This window comes from Coffea arabica, chromosome 3e (genome assembly GCF_036785885.1).
Source record: "Coffea arabica cultivar ET-39 chromosome 3e, Coffea Arabica ET-39 HiFi, whole genome shotgun sequence".
Lineage (NCBI taxonomy): Eukaryota > Viridiplantae > Streptophyta > Magnoliopsida > Gentianales > Rubiaceae > Coffea > Coffea arabica.
The window spans coordinates 15,242,968-15,262,285 of NC_092315.1; the positions used below are offsets into that span (position 1 = coordinate 15,242,968).

A 19,318-nucleotide genomic window follows, 5' to 3' on the forward strand; every position below is an offset into this window, starting at 1 on the left:
AATAATTCGATCTCATAGATGTTTGGAACCGAGTCTCCAAGTTGACTTTCGACTAGAAAAAGAAATTTAGCTACTCTCTATTGAGAACAACCCAAACAATTCCGTTGACGAAAATTGCGTGAATGTTCGGCGAAAGAAGAAAACTCAAGGAAAGACGAATAGAAAGGCCAAGCGGCCGTTCTTCTCCTCTCTAGCAAAAGAGTCATGACCCTTTTTTTTATTGTTTCTACCCTACGAAGTACCAATCAAACGGGAATTGGGCTTCCCTTATTCTTTGTTTCCTACTTCACGTCTACTACTCATAATAAAGGCCTATTGCCTAATTAGAAAAAAAGAAATAAAAATAATAATAACTCATGTTTCCTAATTCAACTCTACAACTAAAAAAGATAATTAAAGTCTTCCAAATTCCACCAAAGATGTCCATATTTAACTCAAACTAGGAAATCTCCGTGCGCGATAAATTCCCGAGTCTTCTAGACTTGAAAGTAATTTTTCAAAAATCACATCTTTTATCACTTTTTGTTCCACCTCCCTACAATTAGCACCAAATACCAAATATAAGTAGAATCAATCAATTAATACAATATTTAGCTAAAATCAAGGGAAAAATAATTATAAATTGAATAACAATTTTGCACCCTATCAACATTCCAACCATTGACCTTGAGGAAGCTGCAGGCTTAAACAAGCTGAAGTCATTGAGCCGATTATGAAAGCAAGCCAAGAATTTGGATTCTTTCAGGTTCATAGTACTGGTTATGTTTGAACTGAAAAATTAAACATAATCCTTGATGATGATTGTCTAAGACCATCATTTGGAACGCATTATCAATCTTGCTACTCATAAGTAAATGCTATTAGTTCAGGTCATTAATCATGGAGTTTCTGAAGGCTTAATGGAGGAGACAATGAATGTTATCCAGGAATTCTTTAGGCTGCCAGGCTTTTACTCCAACGACAGCGACATCAGCCAAATCTGCAGAATCTTCTCAAGCACTCTAAATTATCACAAAGAAGATTTTCACTACTGGAGTGATAACGTCACACAGTTGCCATCCTGTGGAGGATCATATTCAATCTTTGCCCGAAAAGCCTACCAGATATCGGTAAAGCCTCTACGCATGACCTAACTTAGTTAAATAAGAATGAAGTCAGGAATTCCCTTACAATGATTAGCACCACAATTCATACAACCTTTTTTGAAGCACGGAAGTTTCTCTTGAGGGTTTTGGATCTGATTTGTGAAGGATTGGGACTCATAGGCTACTTTGAAGGTGAGCTAACCAAAGTTCAGCTGTTCTTAGACTGGGAATGCCAGAACAATATGATCTTAATCTCATAACTATGCAGAGGAAATTCTTAAATTATTATGAAAAAAAAAAGTTTTTCTACAACAGAGACTATTTATGGGGTGATTTCTAAAATGAGGTGGTTCGCATTTGCTGAATGCGAGCTAGCTTAGTTCGCATTCAGCAAATGCGAGCTAACAAAAAGCCAGGTAGCATTTTTTTTTTTAAATAGACCTCGCATTTCTCAAATGCGAGGTCCTTTGTCTGTCGGTGAAACATGAAAACCCAGCTCCTTCAACCTCAGTCCTCTCTTTGACTCATTTAACCAAAAAACCCAAAGAAACAACAAAATTGGGAAATACAAATTGAAGGGAAATTGCATCCCAAATCCGTCATTGAAATCCTCGGAAGTAGCAGCATTCATCAAGAGTGCAGCCGTTGGAGGGAGGGAGTCCAACTCTGGTCATTTTGGAAGCTCTCGCTAGAAAGTTGAAGCCCCAGAAAGCTGCAAAATGGAGACCGGAAAATGTTGAAGCTACAGCCCGCTTTCAGTGAATAAGTTAAGCTTTCTGATGCTATTGTCCAGTGACGGAAGAAGATGCTGAACAGATGCGATTGTCCAGGTAGCATTTAATAGATGCGAGGTAAGTGACCTCGCATTTTTTAAATGCGAGGTCTGGTTTTCTTTTTTCTTTTTTTTTTTGGATTCTGTGGGTCGAAAATTCAAGGGGACTTCGCATTCAGCAAATGCGAACTCCTGAGCTCGCATTTGTTGAATGCGAAGACCCCTTGGACGGAATTGTATACTCAAAATGCCCCCTTTGTAGAAATTTTTTAAAATTCATCATAATTTTAGAAATTTCTCTAACTATGCACAAGACCTGGACTTCAGTTCTTCAAGGAAGAAAATAGTGGGTTGGTGTTGAACCTTTGCCTGATGCATTAATCGTCATTTGTGGTCTCCTATTAAATGTACGTATTATCCTGAAGCTCATTGAACTGTAATTCTTGCCAATAATCATGTATATCCCCCAGCTAGGTGTCCATCTTTTTCGTAAATGGTAAGGGTAATCAGTAATGATTTGTTCATAAGTCCTAAACATCGAGTGGTAACAAACACAAAGCTTGAACAACCATCGCAACGTTCTTGGCTCCATCTAATGATGTTGCAATAGAACCAGCAGCGGCTTTAACTTGGATTAACATTTTTTTTAACTTGGATTAACATTTTTTTTTAAAATACCTTCTTACTCCTTCCCATGCCCTTTCAATCTCAATTGTTACGCACAAAATTTAAGTCTTAAATCTGATAGCGAAGAGAATTCAAAGAGCCATCCCGTAATCACTAGGCCGACGCCAATGGTAACTTAGATCAATGCATTACTATAAGAATGGTAAATTTATATCACTATATAATAACGATAAATATATGGCTGAACCCATGATAATCACACCAAAAAGAGGGACTAAGCCACTGCGAAATTCCAACATTGTCAGTAAATTGTATATAACTTAACTAGCATTATTAACTATAGTTACATCTTGCAAACAAGATAACGCCACCCCTTATTCCGTATCCTCAGGGCATAGTTTACAATAACCCATCACTATAGTTACATCATAAACAAAGACATTAGGAAGAATATGGTGTGGCAATGGCATGCAGAGGAAATTTCCTGTGGACTGTGATACCAAATGATTCGGTCATGTCCAACTCGTTTGGATTGATTCCATCAGGTGATGTAAAGTTAAATGTGTTGACCAGTTTTGCCAATGCAAGTTCAGTTACTGACATGGCGAAGTTGACACCCGGGCAAACTCTTCGTCCAGCACCAAACGGAATTAACTCAAAGTTCAAACCATGAAAATCTACACTCGAACCCAAAAACCTCTCAGGTCGAAATTCCTCCGGGTTCTCCCATAACAACGGATCTCTTGCAATTGCCCAAGCATTCACAAGTACCTGCGTGTTCTTTGGTACATCATACCCCATTACTTTGACGTCTTGATTCGATTCTTTAGGACCCAGTAATGGAACTGGAGTATGAAGTCGCAGAGTTTCTTTAATCACTGCTTTTAAGTACTGCATTTTCTCCATATCAGCTCGAGTTATTTCTGGCTTTCCTTGAGTCACATCTCTTACCTCAGCCTGCAATTTGTGCAAGACTTTGGGGTTCTTTAGAAGTTCTGACATTCCCCAATCCATAACTGAATGTGTTGTATCAGATCCAGCACCAAAGACATCCTAAATAATGGAATCAACGAAAGTGTTGCATTAGAACATGTTTCGATTATACAATGACAATAAGCCTTTATTTCTATTATGTACCAATCCAACTTTATTCAAAACCATGTAGTAATCAAACATTATCACTGAAATGATTTTAAAAATCAATAAATATCAGCTAGCTTGGGCTGGCTCATAGTCCAATAAAGAGCCTAAGGTTTGTGAGCTTTTATGGTTCTAATGTATATATAGATATTTAAATGGATTGAGTTTAGGTTTGCCAAATCTCAACTGACAAAAGCCAATATTGCTCCATTCACAACCTTCACAACCTTCAGAACTCTTGAAGGTTATGAGTCTTATGACTAGGGGTATCAATTGGCCTTTATTAATCCAGGCTTCATAAGGCTTAACTCAACACACTTAAATATTTATATGTTTGAGTGGTTAAAACAGGTAAAAGATTTAGAATTTGACACAAGTTCGATTGTGATTTATATGTTGTACAACTATTGATTTCTTAGGTAATTTGATTTATACTAATATAACTTATATAAATATCACTTGCGTACGCCAATTTAGTGAGATATAAGTGTATACCAAATTTAAAAAGTAAGAATAAAACGACCGTATGCAACTACACCAAAATCAACCATTGCCTCAATCCCAAAGATTTACTACCAATACAAAGAGATGGAGAGAGAAATTTACCAGGATGATAGCTTTCATAGCATCTCGTTCAAGAGCAAAGCCCATAGTCTTTTCCTCATTAATCTCAATCAAGATATCTACAAAGTCTTGGCATCTTGCCTCAGCAGTAGAGTCACTTTCAGCCTTTCCTTTCCTCTTATTCATGTGCTCTTCTATCACACCCTCAAGAAATCCGTCAATCTGTTTAACTGTTTTCTTCACTTTAGAATCTAAACCATTGAAGCGATTAACCCATGCAAGCGAAGGAATATAGTTTCCTACATCAAAAATACCCAGTAACTCACCAAACACCTTCAAATTCTCCATACTTTTCCTCCCATTTTCTTCCTCGCTATACTTCCTCCCCAAGGCAACCCTACAGATTATATCATTTGTGAGAATTAAAAACATGTCACTTAAGTTTACAGCTGAGGAAGAACACATTCGGCTGATCTTCTCGATCATGAGTGACGTCTCTTCTTCTCTGACATGTTGAAAAGACTGAATCCTTTTGTTACTCAAAAGATGAAGCATAGAAATGCTTTTTAGTTGTCTCCAATACTCACCATATGGTGCAAAAGCTATGTCTTTGCTTCCGTAAAAGAGTTTATCTGGGATGCCCGATTTAGGCCTGCTTGCAAAGGATAAATCATGGGTTTTCAAGATCTGGCAAGCTGAATTAGAGGAAGAGACAACCAGCATTGGCTTGCTTCCCAGTTCAAGCAGCATGAGTGGACCATATTTTCTTGACAGTGATTGGAGGGAGCGATGTGGAAACTGGCCAAGCTGGTGAAGATTGCCAATAATTGGGAGCTTTGGTGGAGATGGTGGTAACTTTTTCTGGGGTTTAGAAGCAGCATGGAACCATTTGAGAAGGGATAGAAGTAATATGAGCGAGGAAAAAATAGAGAAAAATGAAAGATCAAGATTGATCAAAGCCATGTGGTATGTGAGCATGCATTTGGCTGTGATGGTGTTCTGCTTTTATACTAGTTTTTCAAGCTCTTTTACCATAGAAAATCCAATAAATCAGGACCAGAGGGGACGATCAAGTCAATACATCATTTAGGGCACCGTTGTACGAGTACGACCATTGACGGTCCTCGGGTGGTTCATTTTTTGAGCAGTGATATTTGAATCTTCTATATATTTATATCTGTACAAATAAATTTTTACAAAGTAATATGTTTATGCGAATAGTTTTATTTTCACAAGTAGATCAACGCAATTAAAAATCAAACTTATCTACGAACATTTTGTTATTAAATTTGAACAAAATATTTGGACAGCACAAAATAGGTCAAAATAACGATAAAAGTTTTAAAGTTTGATCTAATGGTAAAATTTAATCAATTTAATTTTTATTTTTGTATATACATTAAAATCCTTTTCAGTTAATGGAGAGGAGCTTAATTCTTTGTATATGAGAAAGGTTTCTTTGATCATGTGGTTTATTTAAGAGTTTGATAGTCTTTTTCATACCATTTTATCTTGCTCCTCGTGACTTAAATTGATTTGGCTTAAATTGCTGCATAACTTTTTGGCTATTATTATTTGAGTTATGGGTGAAATCACAATCTGGGAATTCAATTGAAACTTATTACAACGTTTTTTTTTTTTTTTTTGGTGTTCGGCAAAGAAACATGGATCACGAGAAAGAAAGAAGAAAAGTAAGCAACTCCAGACAGTTGAACATCGAATTAAAAATTCCAAGTCCAAGTCATCTAGATGGCCAGGACTATCAGAATTTTTTTTGGTTATAATTTGGATGTACCGTATATGGACTGGAGGCTGTCAGAATCTTCTCGTTACCGAGTCAGGTTTTACAAAAACAGATTGAAAGTGAGTTTAAGATTAAAAATGTTTTCTAACTAAAAAGAATGAGTGCTCGCATTCATGAGGGTGTTTTTTGTTGTATGAGAATGAGTGCTCAGTTCTAATTGTGATATAAAAGATAGAATGCTATTTTTCTGTCTAGCTCTTTCTTTGGTCATAGTTGTTCGACAACTCTGTCCACTGGCAGTCAAATACAATTATACTAAAAGCTATGCCATAATTGATAACCCTGTACGTAGAGCAGAATGAAGAGGAAAGATTTTTCTTCAATTGAAGCTTGTGGGCAAATTGTTTCCTTTATTTTACTCTTACCTATATTACATTAGGTTCGTTTGATTCGTGTAACATATGGGCGTCTTATTAATCTTTATTAATATTTTTTTCCGCTTTCGTTTGCTTTATTTCTTTGACTTGTAAGGTTCTGTCACATCGGACCGGGACTTGTAAGATTCTTAGGTACTTCAAACATTTTGAAAGTTCTTGTGGAAAAAGCAGCCTTTACTTCTCATAAACTGATGGCATCCTACACCCAAGTGGATAGTATTATATTTCAACAGGAAATTAAGGACATATGTAGACAAATTGTCTTGAAGGCAAATTAGATAAATCAAAAAAGTAAAAAATAAAAAATAAAAAAAAACTTGGCATTCCTACCAGGATATTGTCCACCTTCCAATCGAGCTGCAGTTTTCACTTTTGGATACATTAATTGCTCTCTATTTGCTTCTCCCTTCACATTTTTTTTGTTTCGTGCTTCAACTTCTAATTTCAGATAGTGATGGATATCTGTTTCGGTCAAGATGTACAATTTAGGGTCATTGCATGCATAGTTATTAAATCCGATCCGGTCTAGCAATCGAACTAGTCAATCTGGTGAACCGATCATTGGATCGGACTGGGTTTCTAATTAGATTATTTAAACATAGAGATCATTGATTGGTCAATGATCCCGTATTAAACCGGAAATCTGATTGATTTTGTCCATGAACTAGGTTTTGTGGAAAAAAATTTAGTTAGCTTTGTTAAGATTCAAACTTCAGACCTTTGGTATATGCTATAGTATACTTACCACTAGGTCACTTTGCCATATGTTAATAGAATAGCTTTCTTATAGTATATAAACATTTTGTCAATTCTATCTTTTTTTAAATATCTCTAAAATAAATTTATTTGGAATCTTTTAATAAAAATTTATGATAACCCAAACTCTATAAGTTATCAAATGGATTTCAAAAATAACATGTTACATAATTCATTTTAACGATAAATATTATTTTTAATATTTTTTACACTTAAAATTCCTAAATAAGCTAGATAATTACACCATTTTTTTTTGTTGATACGATAAACTATTCTACACTAGAGGGAGGGGGATCTGAAAGGACCCAAGGGTAACCTAGAGGGGATTGAACCACCACCGGACCAGATAGGTACACTATGCATCCGTATGAATTTTTTAAATAAACTCACATAATGTGGCAATTGGTGGGAGGTAAGGTTTGTACCATTGACCTCCTATCCCACCAATCCTTAATGCTTTGGTGGTGGTCACCAATCAAAAGACTCGTGGTTAGATAATTATACTAAACATTGATAAAATTTTACACTTGAAATTTGGTGAATTACTAAATAAATTTATTTTTTATTGATTCTTATATGAATTAATTGTTCTATAGCAAATTAAATTAACTGAGTATTTGCTACGGCATTGTTTATTACAATTTACATCATATATCTTACATCAAAAAAATATGAAACATAATATTTAAATATATTTAGCAATCCACTGGTTTAATTAGTGACCTGTTGATCCATCTCCTTCGCCGTTCCTTCCCAGTCCGGTTTTAATAACCGTGATTGCATGACTCGCTTAAAAACTTAAAAAAGTCATCCTGCATGGGTCATGACTTCCAACTAATCCTGCATAATAGAGATGGCACAATGGAGTCCATACAAAGCAAGTTTAAATGGATTTGTATGAAGGGTAATGACTTTAGATTGATAACGATTTCAACCCAATTGAATTGATGGATTTGCATGAATTATTCACATGATCCATATAAATCCATTTAGGAAAATAGATTGCTATGGGAACGAGGACCAACACTCGTCTCACGCCCACTACCAACTCTACAAACAGTTTGCATGCAAGCCTAGTCAGCATCTGCAACTTCTTCTTTCCAGATTGGTGTTCTTGAAGTCCACAATACTAGAGAACGTCATAGTTGAACGTTTGAATAATTGACAAAAAACAAGTGGAGCTAGAAACAAATACTCAAAATATTGATAGCTAACCTCACCAAGATATTTAAATTTGACAAGAATCTTTTTTGTTATTGTCTTCTACTTCCTTTGTATATTTCCCATTTTTTGTAGATTTTTTTCCCTTAGTTGCTTAATGATCAAATGTTCTTTGTAGATTTTTTTGTAGATTTTGTTAGATTTTTCCCCTTAAAAAAGCACCAAATTTTGATATTTTGCTAAAAGTACTTTTAACACCAAAAGCCCTACTTCTATTTTTATGAGATAATGTTTACAAAATACCTTAATAGTACTTTTAGCACATAAAAATGTATTTTTTAACCAAAAGTACTGCAACCTCAAATGGGGTCTAAATCTATGCCAAGTACTAAATTCATCATTATCAAATGTTTAAACTCAAGTTGCCTTTTTTTAAAAAAAAATTCAGTAGAAAAATGGTGAAATTGGCTCGACTATTTTGCCTCATTTCTCAAGTAGGCTTGGTTAATGAATAATCCGCCAATTTTGGTCGTGGTGGATAATTAAAAGGTGGCTTAATAGCCAAAGCCACATGTTCTAATGATAAGAGAGATGGAAGTGGTTTACCTATCTCAAGTGATTCATAGATATTACCTTGAATGTGTATCACTTGAGAACTCACCAAAGGAACGTCTGCTTGACTTTCTTGGGTAATAATATCTTTAAAACCTATACTATCAATACATTCCTCAAGAGTGGTGAAAAATGAGTCGCTAAGGCTCATCTCTTGAGGTTCAAGATTAGCTCCAAAGGTACTATCATGTGAAATGGACATTTTGTTATTGAATCACAATTGAGATTTATCATTATCATCAAAATGCAATCCACGTTCACATGCAACATCTCACCATTCATGCTAGGGTCAATTTGCATATCATTAGAGGAAATAACTTCACACAAAACATGTAATTGTTCTTGTATTCTACCAAAGTGAGAAGTTAATTTATCTAACCTTTCCTCAATCCTATCAAAACGGTAGGAGGTTGCATTTGTTAGCTTTTCTAAAGCTAACTCTCAAGATAGCTTAGAATCATTAGCTAATGGTTCACTTTCTAATTCCGACGGTGAAGGTGCATTAACTAACCTTCCTATTGCTAATTCCCAAGATGATTTTGATTCATATTGGACACATTCGGGTGGATAATAAAAAAAACATGAAGAATCACTATTAGTATATTGATTATCCCAACCGTAAATAGAAGAATTATCCCAATTAGCACCATATTGATCTAAACAAGGATTGTAATGCCCAAATTCACCATAATAATCCACATTTTGTACTTGTCTACATGTATGAATAGCATGAAATCCTCCACACAAGTCACAAATCACATGATTAGAATTAAAAGTATTAACATTACTCTTTTGCTCGAGCATATTCATAATGGTGTCCATTTGAACTTTTAACATTATAATATCAAGTTTAGCCTATAAGCACTTTAAACCATCTTTAAATGACATACCTTTGGTAATTTCTTGGTCACCTCTATTCATGGAGCTTTGCACGTAGTAACCATCGATTGCCGATCTTTCACTTTTCATGTATTGTCCGCCCATATTTTCTACTCTTCTTGAGTCCCTAAACATGTTCTTAAAGTAACTTATGTTTAGTCAAGAAGAATAGATGACTCTAAACAAATAAAAATATACAATAAAGACTCAACAAGACACTAAATATAACAATTAATACACTAGACACAACAAAAACAAGAAAAACAAGTAAAAATGTCTAAATTAATAAAGTTGTTCTTAGCACCGATATTGCCCAATCTTTCCCGGCAACAGTCCCAAGAACTTGTCGTGCGCGGGGTATACGTATATAATTAACTCATCCACAATCAAGTTTTACATTTATAATTTCCTAAATACCCCACACGCGATTTATCGCAAGTATACGAATCGTGAGCGAGTATAAGGTATTAAGGGTTGATCTTACAGAGAAGATTTTCAATTACCGATGGTTTTTCGAACTCCTTTATTATCTAGGCTACCATAAACATAAAAGTAATGAAAATAACACTAGAAAACTCCTAGAGGTATGGAATTCCTTACTACTCTTGCAAATGAGATTACCGGTTAAATGAATGTTATTATCTTGGCTAATTATGGCGTAATTTCCAATGTATGTGAAACCTACTCTCGTAGTGAATCAACTATGCTTGTAACTAAATCATACCTACTCTCGTGGTTATGAATTAACTACAAGTTCATTTCTTCTATGAAATTACATGAAACAAGTCACTAAAACCACATAGGTGCACCTCTAATCTCGTGAGTGTACTCCCTAGGTTTATTACTTTCTTGAATTAGTGTTAAATTCCAATTCTCATTGCAAATTTAACACCTTTAGATAATCACAATTAATGGCCAGTTAATCATGATTAGAAAAACAAAGTGATAAATAACTTGCTCGAAATAATATCATCAAATAGCCAAGTAAACATCACAAACAAGATATAGAAAGTTCATCCATAACTCTAGGCATAAATTTTAACTAAACATGATAAACACACAAATCCAAATTTGTATTATAACTAAACATGAAATCAAATACAAAAGAGAAAGTAGTAGAAGAGATATCACCCTTGTCACATGAGATCAACCTCTCCATCTTTGCTCCTCAATCTTCATCCAAATCTAGCTATAAATACAAGAGGATAAACTACACTACTTATAGTATACTACTCTAACTAAAATGTTCTCCAAAGGTCTCTATTTATAGAGGAATTCAAGGTCAAGAAGAGTTGTTAAAGTTGTCATTTTTTTACTCTTGAACTCCTATGAGTTGTCTCTCCAACTTTCCACCCTTTTCTTGGTCAGATACAACCAGAATTGCTAGCTAGAATTGAGCTGGAAAGTTGTGTAAAAGTAAGGTAAGTTGATGAGCAAGTTGCAGAAATCAGGCAAGAATACGCGACTTGAGCCATGTATTCATGAGTCGCATATTCACTTCTGTGAATTTGGTACCAATTCAACTGCTATTTTCATGATGATGGAGGCCGAACTAACTCTTGTGAAAAACAAGAAAGTTGTAGCCCTTTGAGTTATCTCTGCAATGCCTCAAGAATCATCTAATTTGGAGCTCTGTGGACCGAGATATGATCAGAATACCAAAGACTGGTCAGAGCTCTATTTCAGCTTTCGACAACAGAGTTGAACTTCTGTATTTCGACTTTTTGACAAGGAAAACAACTGAACTGGGCTTTAATGTCTTCATACGAAATATATATCTATCTCTCAGTATCAAAATGGTTTAAGAATCACCTCAATTCAATGCTTGTAGCTCAAGATATTGTCAAAATACCACAAGGTGTCAAAGCTGTGAAACTTGCTTCCTTTTGTTCTTGATTGCATTTCCTCTTTTGCACTTCATATTCTCTTTTTATCACTTTAAACCATCATCAATCATCCAATTATCTTCTCAATTCATACCATTTGATGATTGAATCATTGAACCTACAAAAACATGAAGTTTTCACCATTAAAATCCACAGAAATGCAATTTTCACCAATTAAATCACAAAATGCATATTTTCACAAGATTCCTAGTTAATTAGTTATAAAACTAAGTAAAATACACCAAAACTAACCAATAAAACACGTAAAATATCTACTTGTCAGGTTTATAGGGCGTTCTCTTGTAAGTTGTAGTGGAATTTTTGGAGTGGTTCTTCCTTGTGGGCAAAATTTATGCACGACAAGTACTGTTTTGGAATTCTTCCATGTCAAGCCCCCATTTCTTCAACAAGCTCGCCTACATGGAGAAGGAAGTTGGACATTAGGGGGTATTTATAGTCTAGCAACTTCACAATGGAAGTTGTAACTTTTGGTATGACAACTGGGTAGGATCAGGAGCTCTGTCTCTTAAAGCTGAGGTGCAAGGAAATCTGTTTTTCAAAGATGTTATTGACAATGGTGAGTGGAATATTATCTTGTTGGGTCAACTGCTGCCAGTGGAGGTTGTTCAAGAAATTGCGGGTATGGTTATTCTTTCTAGGGATGTTCCAAATGCCATGACTTGGGTTGTATCTACATCGGGCAGGTTCTCTTTATTCTTTGCATTCCAGGAGATACGGGATGCTAGGGATTCTTCATTCATGTCTAAACAATGTTGGCATACACAAGTGCCATTGAAAATTTCATTTTTTATGCTGCGATTGTTTAGATGTAGGATGCCTTTGGATGATGTGCTGACTAAGTTTTAGTTTCATATGTTGTCCAAATGTTTTTGTTGTGTGGACTCTCAAGCTAAAACGGTAAAACATTTGTTCTTGCAAGGGGAGCTGGCGATGGCCGTGTGGAAGTTTTTTGGATCGCCTTGTGGAATTCATTATGCTGGAGATCATTTGCATGCGGTCATGGCTCATTGGTGGTATAAACCAGCCAAGTCCGAAAGATTAAAGTTTATCTTTCGCCTATGGAAGGCAAGGAATATAGCTTTCTACCAAGGAGTTTTTGTGGATTTTCATTCGGTGTGCGGAGCTATCTTTAGTGATTTGAGGTCTGTGTATTGGATTAAGTTCAGGGAATTTCACAATATTATGTCTTGGCATCCTTTTTTGGAACTAGTTGAGTGACGATTGGGTGATTTTAATGTCAGGATTGTTTTTTGGCAACCTCCGTAGAGGGGGGTGTTGAAACTCAATATTGATAGATGCTTGAAAGGAAATCCAGGTGTGTGTGGTGGAGGAGGGGTACTCCGAGATTCAATGGGGGTGCTTACAGTTTGCCTTCTCCTCTTTCTTCGGTAAGGGTACTAGTATACAGGCGGAAGCTAAAGCTTCATTATTAGGGATGAAATTGTGTGTTCAAAGAGGATCTACGCAGGTTATTGTTAAATCAGATTCAATGGTATTAGTACGGATTCTGAAGGATTACTTATTGATGATGGCGAGGGGAGAGTATAGATTGGACAAGTTAGTTTTTCAGTCTTTCCGTAGATATAGAATTACTTGTCAATGTTCTTAATTGGTCATTTTATCATGTACTATATGAGGTAAGGTTGATGTCCCCCTCGTATTTGGTTTGTTTCTAATAAAATTTGGGCCGGCATTCAAAAAAAAAGGCCCAAGATAAGCACACCAAAAAGAGGGACTAAGCCACAACGAAATTCCAACATTATCAGTGTGAATTGTGTATAACTTAACTAGCAATATTAACTATAGTTACATCGTGCAAATAAGATAATGCCAAACGCACCCCTTATTCGGTATCCTTAGGGCATAGTATCCAATAACCCATCACTATAGTCACTAGAAATGAAACAAAACAAGTAAAGCTGAAACATCATAAACAAAGACATTAGCAAGAATATGGTGTGGCAATGGCATGCAGAGGAAATTTTCTGTGGACTGTGATACCAAATGATTCGGTCATGTCCAACTCGTTTGGATTGATTCCATCGGGTGATGTAAAGTTAAATTTGTTGACCAGTTTTGCCAATGCAAGTTCAGTTACTGACATGGCGAAGTTGATACCCGGGCAAACTCTTCGTCCGGCACCAAACGGAATTAACTCAAAGTTCAAACCATGAAAATCTACACTCGAACCCAAAAACCTCTCAGGTCGAAATTCTTCAGGGTTCTCCCACAACAATGGATCTCTTGCAATTGCCCAAGCATTCACAAGTACCTGTGTGCTCTTTGGTACATCATACCCCATTACTTTGACGTCTTGATTCGATTCTTTAGGACCCAGTAATGGAACTGGAGTATGAAGTCTCATAGTTTCTTTAATCACTGCTTTTAAGTATTGCATTTTCTCCATATCAGCTCTAGTTATTTCTGGCTTTCCTTGAGTCACATCTCTTACCTCAGCCTGCAATTTATGCAAGACTTTGGGGTTCTTTAGAAGTTCTGACATTCCCCAATCCATAACTGAATGTGTTGTATCAGATCCAGCACCAAAGACATCCTAAATAATGGAATCAAAGAAAGTGTTGCATTAGAACATGTTTGGATTATATAATGGCAATAACCTTTATTTCTATTGTGTACCAATCCAACTTTATTCAAAACCATGTCGTAATCAAACTTTATCAATGAAATGATTTTAAAATCAATAAAATAAGCTAGCTTGGGCTGGCTCATAGTCCAATAAACAGCCTAAGGTTTGTGAGCTTTTATAGTTCTAACGTATATATGAATATTTAAATGGGCTGAGTTTAGGTTTGCCAAATCTCGATTGACAAAACCCAATTATTACTCCATTCACACATCAATCCAGGCTTCATAAGGCTTAACTCAACAAACCTGAATATTCATATGTTTGAGTGGTTAAAACAGGTAAAAGATTTAGAATTTGACACAAGTTCGATTGTGATTTATATGTTGTACAACTATTGATTTCTTACGTAATTTGATTTATACTAATATAACTTATATAAATATCACTTGCGTATGCCAATTTAGTGAGATATAAGTGTATACCAAATTTAAAAAGTAAGAATAAAACGACCGTATGCAACTATACCAAAATCTACCATACTTGCCTCAATCCCAAAGATTTACTACCAATACAAAGAGATGGAGAGAGAAATTTACCAGGATGATAGCTTTCATAGCATCTCGTTCAAGAGCAAAGCCCATAGTCTTTTCCTCATTAATCTCAATCAAGATATCTACAAAGTCTTGGCATCTTGCCTCAGCAGTAGAGTGACTTTCAGCCTTTCCTTTCCTCTTATTCATGTGCTCTTCTATCACACCCTCAAGAAATCCGTCAATCTGTTTAACTGTTTTCTTCACTTTAGAATCCAAACCATTGAAGCGATTAACCCATGCAAGCGAAGGAATATAGTTTCCTACATCAAAAATACCCAGTAACTCACCAAACACCTTCAAATTCTCCATACTTTTCCTCCCATTTTCTTCCTCGCTATACTTCCTCCCCAAGGCAACCCTACAGATTATATCATTTGTGAGAATTAAAAACATGTCACTTAAATTTACAGCTGAGGAAGAACACATTCGGCTGATCTTCTCGATCATGAGTGACGTCTCTTCTTCTCTGACATGTTGAAAAGACTGAATCCTTTTGTTACTCAAAAGATGAAGCATAGAAATGCTTTTTAGTTGTCTCCAATACTCACCATATGGTGCAAAAGCTATGTCCTTGCTTCCGTAAAAGAGTTTATCTGGGATGCCCGATTTAGGCCTGCTTGCAAAGGATAAATCATGGGTTTTCAAGATCTGGCAAGCTGCATTAGAGGAAGAGACAACCAGCATCGGCTTGCTTCCCAGTTCAAGCAGCATGAGTGGACCATATTTTCTTGACAGTGATTGGAGGGAGCGATGTGGAAACTGGCCAAGCTGGTGAAGATTGCCAATAATTGGGAGCTTTGGTGGAGATGGTGGTAACTTTTTCTGGGGTTTAGAAGCAGCATAGAACCATTTGAGAAGGGATAGAAGGAATACGAGCAAGGAAAAAATTGAGAAAAATGAAAGATCAAGATTGATCAAAGCCATGTGGTATGTGAGCATGCATTTGGCTGTGATGGTGTTCTGCTTTTATACTAGTTTTTCAAGCTCTTTTACCATAGAAAATCCAATAAATCAGGACCAGAGGGGACGATCAAGTCAATACATCATTTAGGGCACCGTTGTACGAGTACGACCATTGACGGTTCTCGGGTGGTTCATTTTTTGAGCAGTGATATTTGAATCTTCTATATATTTATATCTGTACAAATAAATTTTTACAAAGTAATATGTTTATGCGAATAGTTTTATTTTCACAAGTAGATCAACGCAATTAAAAATCAAACTTATCTACGAACATTTTGTTATTAAATTTGAACAAAATATTTGGACAGCACAAAATAGGTCAAAATAACGATAAAAGTTTTAAAGTTTGATCTAATGGTAAAATTTAATCAATTTAATTTTTATTTTTGTATATACATTAAAATCCTTTTCAGTTAATGGAGAGGAGCTTAATTCTTTGTATATGAGAAAGGTTTCTTTGATCATGTGGTTTATTTAAGAGTTTGATAGTCTTTTTCATACCATTTTATCTTGCTCCTCGTGACTTAAATTGATTTGGCTTAAATTGCTGCATAACTTTTTGGCTATTATTATTTGAGTTATGGGTGAAATCACAATCTGGGAATTCAATTGAAACTTATTACAACGTTTTTTTTTTTTTTTGGGTGTTCGGCAAAGAAACATGGATCACGAGAAAGAAAGAAGAAAAGTAAGCAACTCCAGACAGTTGAACATCGAATTAAGAATTGCAAGTCCAATTCATCTAGATGGCCAGGACTATCAGAATTTTTTTTGTTATAATTTGGGTGTACCGTACATGGACTGGAGGCTGTCAGAATCTTCTCGTTACCGAGTCAGGTTTTACAAAAACAGATTGAAAGTGAGTTTAAGATTAAAATGTTTTCTAACTAAAAAGAATGAGTGCTCGCATTCATGAGGATGTTTTTTGTTGTATGAGAATGAGTGCTCAGTTCTAATTGTGATATAAAAGATAGAATGCTATTTTTCTGTCTAGCTCTTTCTTTGGTCATAGTTGTTCGACAACTCTGTCCTCTGGCAGTCAAATACAATTATACTAAAAGCTATGCCATAATTGATAACCCTGTACGTAGAGCAGAATGAAGAGGAAAGATTTTTCTTCAATTGAGGCTTGTGGGCAAATTGTTTCCTTTATTTTACTCTTACCTATATTACATCAGGTTCGTTTGATTCGTGTAACATATGGGCGTCTTATTAATCTTTATTAATATTTTTTCCGCTTTCGTTTGCTTGATTTCTTTGACTTGTATGGTTCTGTCACATCGGACCGGGACTTGTAAGATTCTTGGGTACTTCAAACATTTTGAAAGTTCTTGTGGAAAAAGCAGCCTTTACTTCTCATTAAATTAAGGGTGAGATATCATATATTATCATAAAGAGTCAACTCATTCGCTATGCAAAACTTTTTTTTAATTATTCTTCTTTGACTAGAATGGAAATGAAAATTCAAAAGAACCACGGCATGTACACAAAGTTAATCACAAAATAATTAATTTGACGTTTCTGCTCATTTTTATTAGAGCTTTCAATTTGTTTCTTTTGTAATTCCACGTATACTAAATTCTTTCTTGTGTTCTTCATTTGATATGCTTTTGGTATGCATATAGACCAAAATAGCATGAGTCATTTTTATTACAAAATATCTTATTTTCTTCTTAGAAGGCTGATTTGTTATTATTTACAGCAATTGAGTCACATATATCTACAAAATGACTACTACTAGACTCAGAGTCTAACATAGTTAAAAACATAGCATCCTACAACCAAGTGGATACTATTAGTATTTCAACAGGAAATTAAGGACATATGTAGACAAATTGTCTTAAAGGCAAATTAGATAAATCAAAAAAGTAAAAAAAAAAAAAAAAAAAACACCCATCGATCATTCTACAATTGAAGCACCTCGCATAAGCTTGGCATTCCTACAAGGATATTGTCCACCTTCCAATCGAGCTGCAGTTTTCACTTTTGGATACCTTAATTGCTCTCTATTTGCTTCTCCCTTCACATTTTTTTTGTTTCGTGCTTCAACTTCTAATTTTAGATAGTGATGGATATCTGTTTCGCTCAAGATGTACAATTTAGGGTCATTGCATGCATAGTTATTAAATCCGATCCGGTCTAGCAATCGAACTAGCCAATCTGGTGAACCGATTATTGGATCGGACTGGGTTTCTAATTAGATTATTTAAACATAGAGATCGTTGATTGGTCAATGATCCTGCAGTTCAACCGTATTAGACCGGAAATCTGATTGATTTTGTCCATGAACCAGGTTTTGTGGAAAAAAATTTAGTTAGCTTTGTTAGGATTCAAACTTCAGACCTTTGGTATATGCTATAGTATACTTACTACTAGGCCACTTTGCCTTATGTTAATAGAATAGCTTTCTTTAGGATATAAACATTTTGTCAATTCTATCTTTTTTTAAATATCTCTAAAATAAATTTATTTGGAATTTTTTAATAAAAATTTATGACCACCCAAACTCTATAAGTTATAAAATAGATTTCAAAAATAACATGTTACATAATTCATTTTAAAGACAAATATTATTTTTAATATTTTTTTATACTTAAAATTCATAAATAAGCTAGATAATTACACCATTTTTTTTTTGTTGATACGATAAACTATTCTACACTAGTGGGAGGGGGGATCTGAAGAGGCCCAAGGGTAACCTGGAGGGGATTGAACCACCAACAGACCAGATGGGTATACTACGCACCCGTATGAATTTTTTAAGTAGACCCACATAATGTGGCAATTGGTGGAAGGTAAAGTTTGAACCCTTGACCTCCTATCCCATCAATTCTTAATACTTTGATGGTGGTCACCAACCAAAAGACTGGTGGTTAGATAATTATACTAAACATAGACAAAATTTTACACTTGAAATTTGGTGAATTACTAAATAAATTTAATTTTTATTGATTTTTATATGAATTAATTTTTTTATAGCAAATTAAATTAAATGAGCATTTGCTACTGCATTGTTTATTACAATTTATATCATATATCTTATATCAAAAATTATGAAATATAATATTTAAATATATTCAACAATCCATTGGTTTAATTAGTGACCTGTTGACCCATCTACTTCGCCGTTCCTTCCCAGTCCGATTTTAATAACCAGGATTGCATGACTCGCTTAAAAACTTAAAAAAGTCATCCTGCATGGGTCATGACTTACAACTCATCCTGCATACTAGAGGTGGCACAATGGAGTCCATACAAAGCAAGTTTGAATGGATTTGTATGAAGGCAGGGGCGGAGGGAAGGGGGGGCAACCGCCCCCCCTCCAATTGTTAAAAAAAAAATTTCTAAGTAAAAAATTTTTTATTATATTGTTTTGCCCCCCCAAATATTGATAAAATTTCACTTTGCCCCCCCTCCAATTGTTATAAAAAAAATTTCTAAGTAAAAAAAATTTTATTATATTGTTTTGTGCCCCCCCCCCAAAATATTGA

The 19,318-nt window shown here is 35.1% G+C and overlaps 2 protein-coding genes across 2 annotated transcripts; both read right to left on the reverse strand.

Moving 5' to 3' along the window:
* Positions 1-2,771: 2,771 nt before the first annotated feature.
* LOC113720457 (norfluorocurarine oxidase-like) lies at positions 2,772-5,151 on the reverse strand. Its single transcript, XM_072083754.1, has 2 exons — positions 4,231-5,151; positions 2,772-3,537 (listed from the first exon to the last, which is right to left on the reverse strand). Exons 1-2 carry the CDS (start codon positions 5,149-5,151, stop codon positions 2,926-2,928), a joined length of 1,533 nt encoding a protein of 510 aa, XP_071939855.1. The 3' UTR covers positions 2,772-2,925.
* An 8,269-nt stretch (positions 5,152-13,420) lies between these two features.
* Positions 13,421-15,822, reverse strand: LOC113720456 (norfluorocurarine oxidase-like). The gene is made up of 2 exons (XM_027245303.2): positions 14,868-15,822; positions 13,421-14,238 (listed from the first exon to the last, which is right to left on the reverse strand). Exons 1-2 carry the CDS (start codon positions 15,801-15,803, stop codon positions 13,627-13,629), a joined length of 1,548 nt encoding a protein of 515 aa, XP_027101104.2. The 5' UTR covers positions 15,804-15,822; the 3' UTR covers positions 13,421-13,626.
* Positions 15,823-19,318: the final 3,496 nt, after the last annotated feature.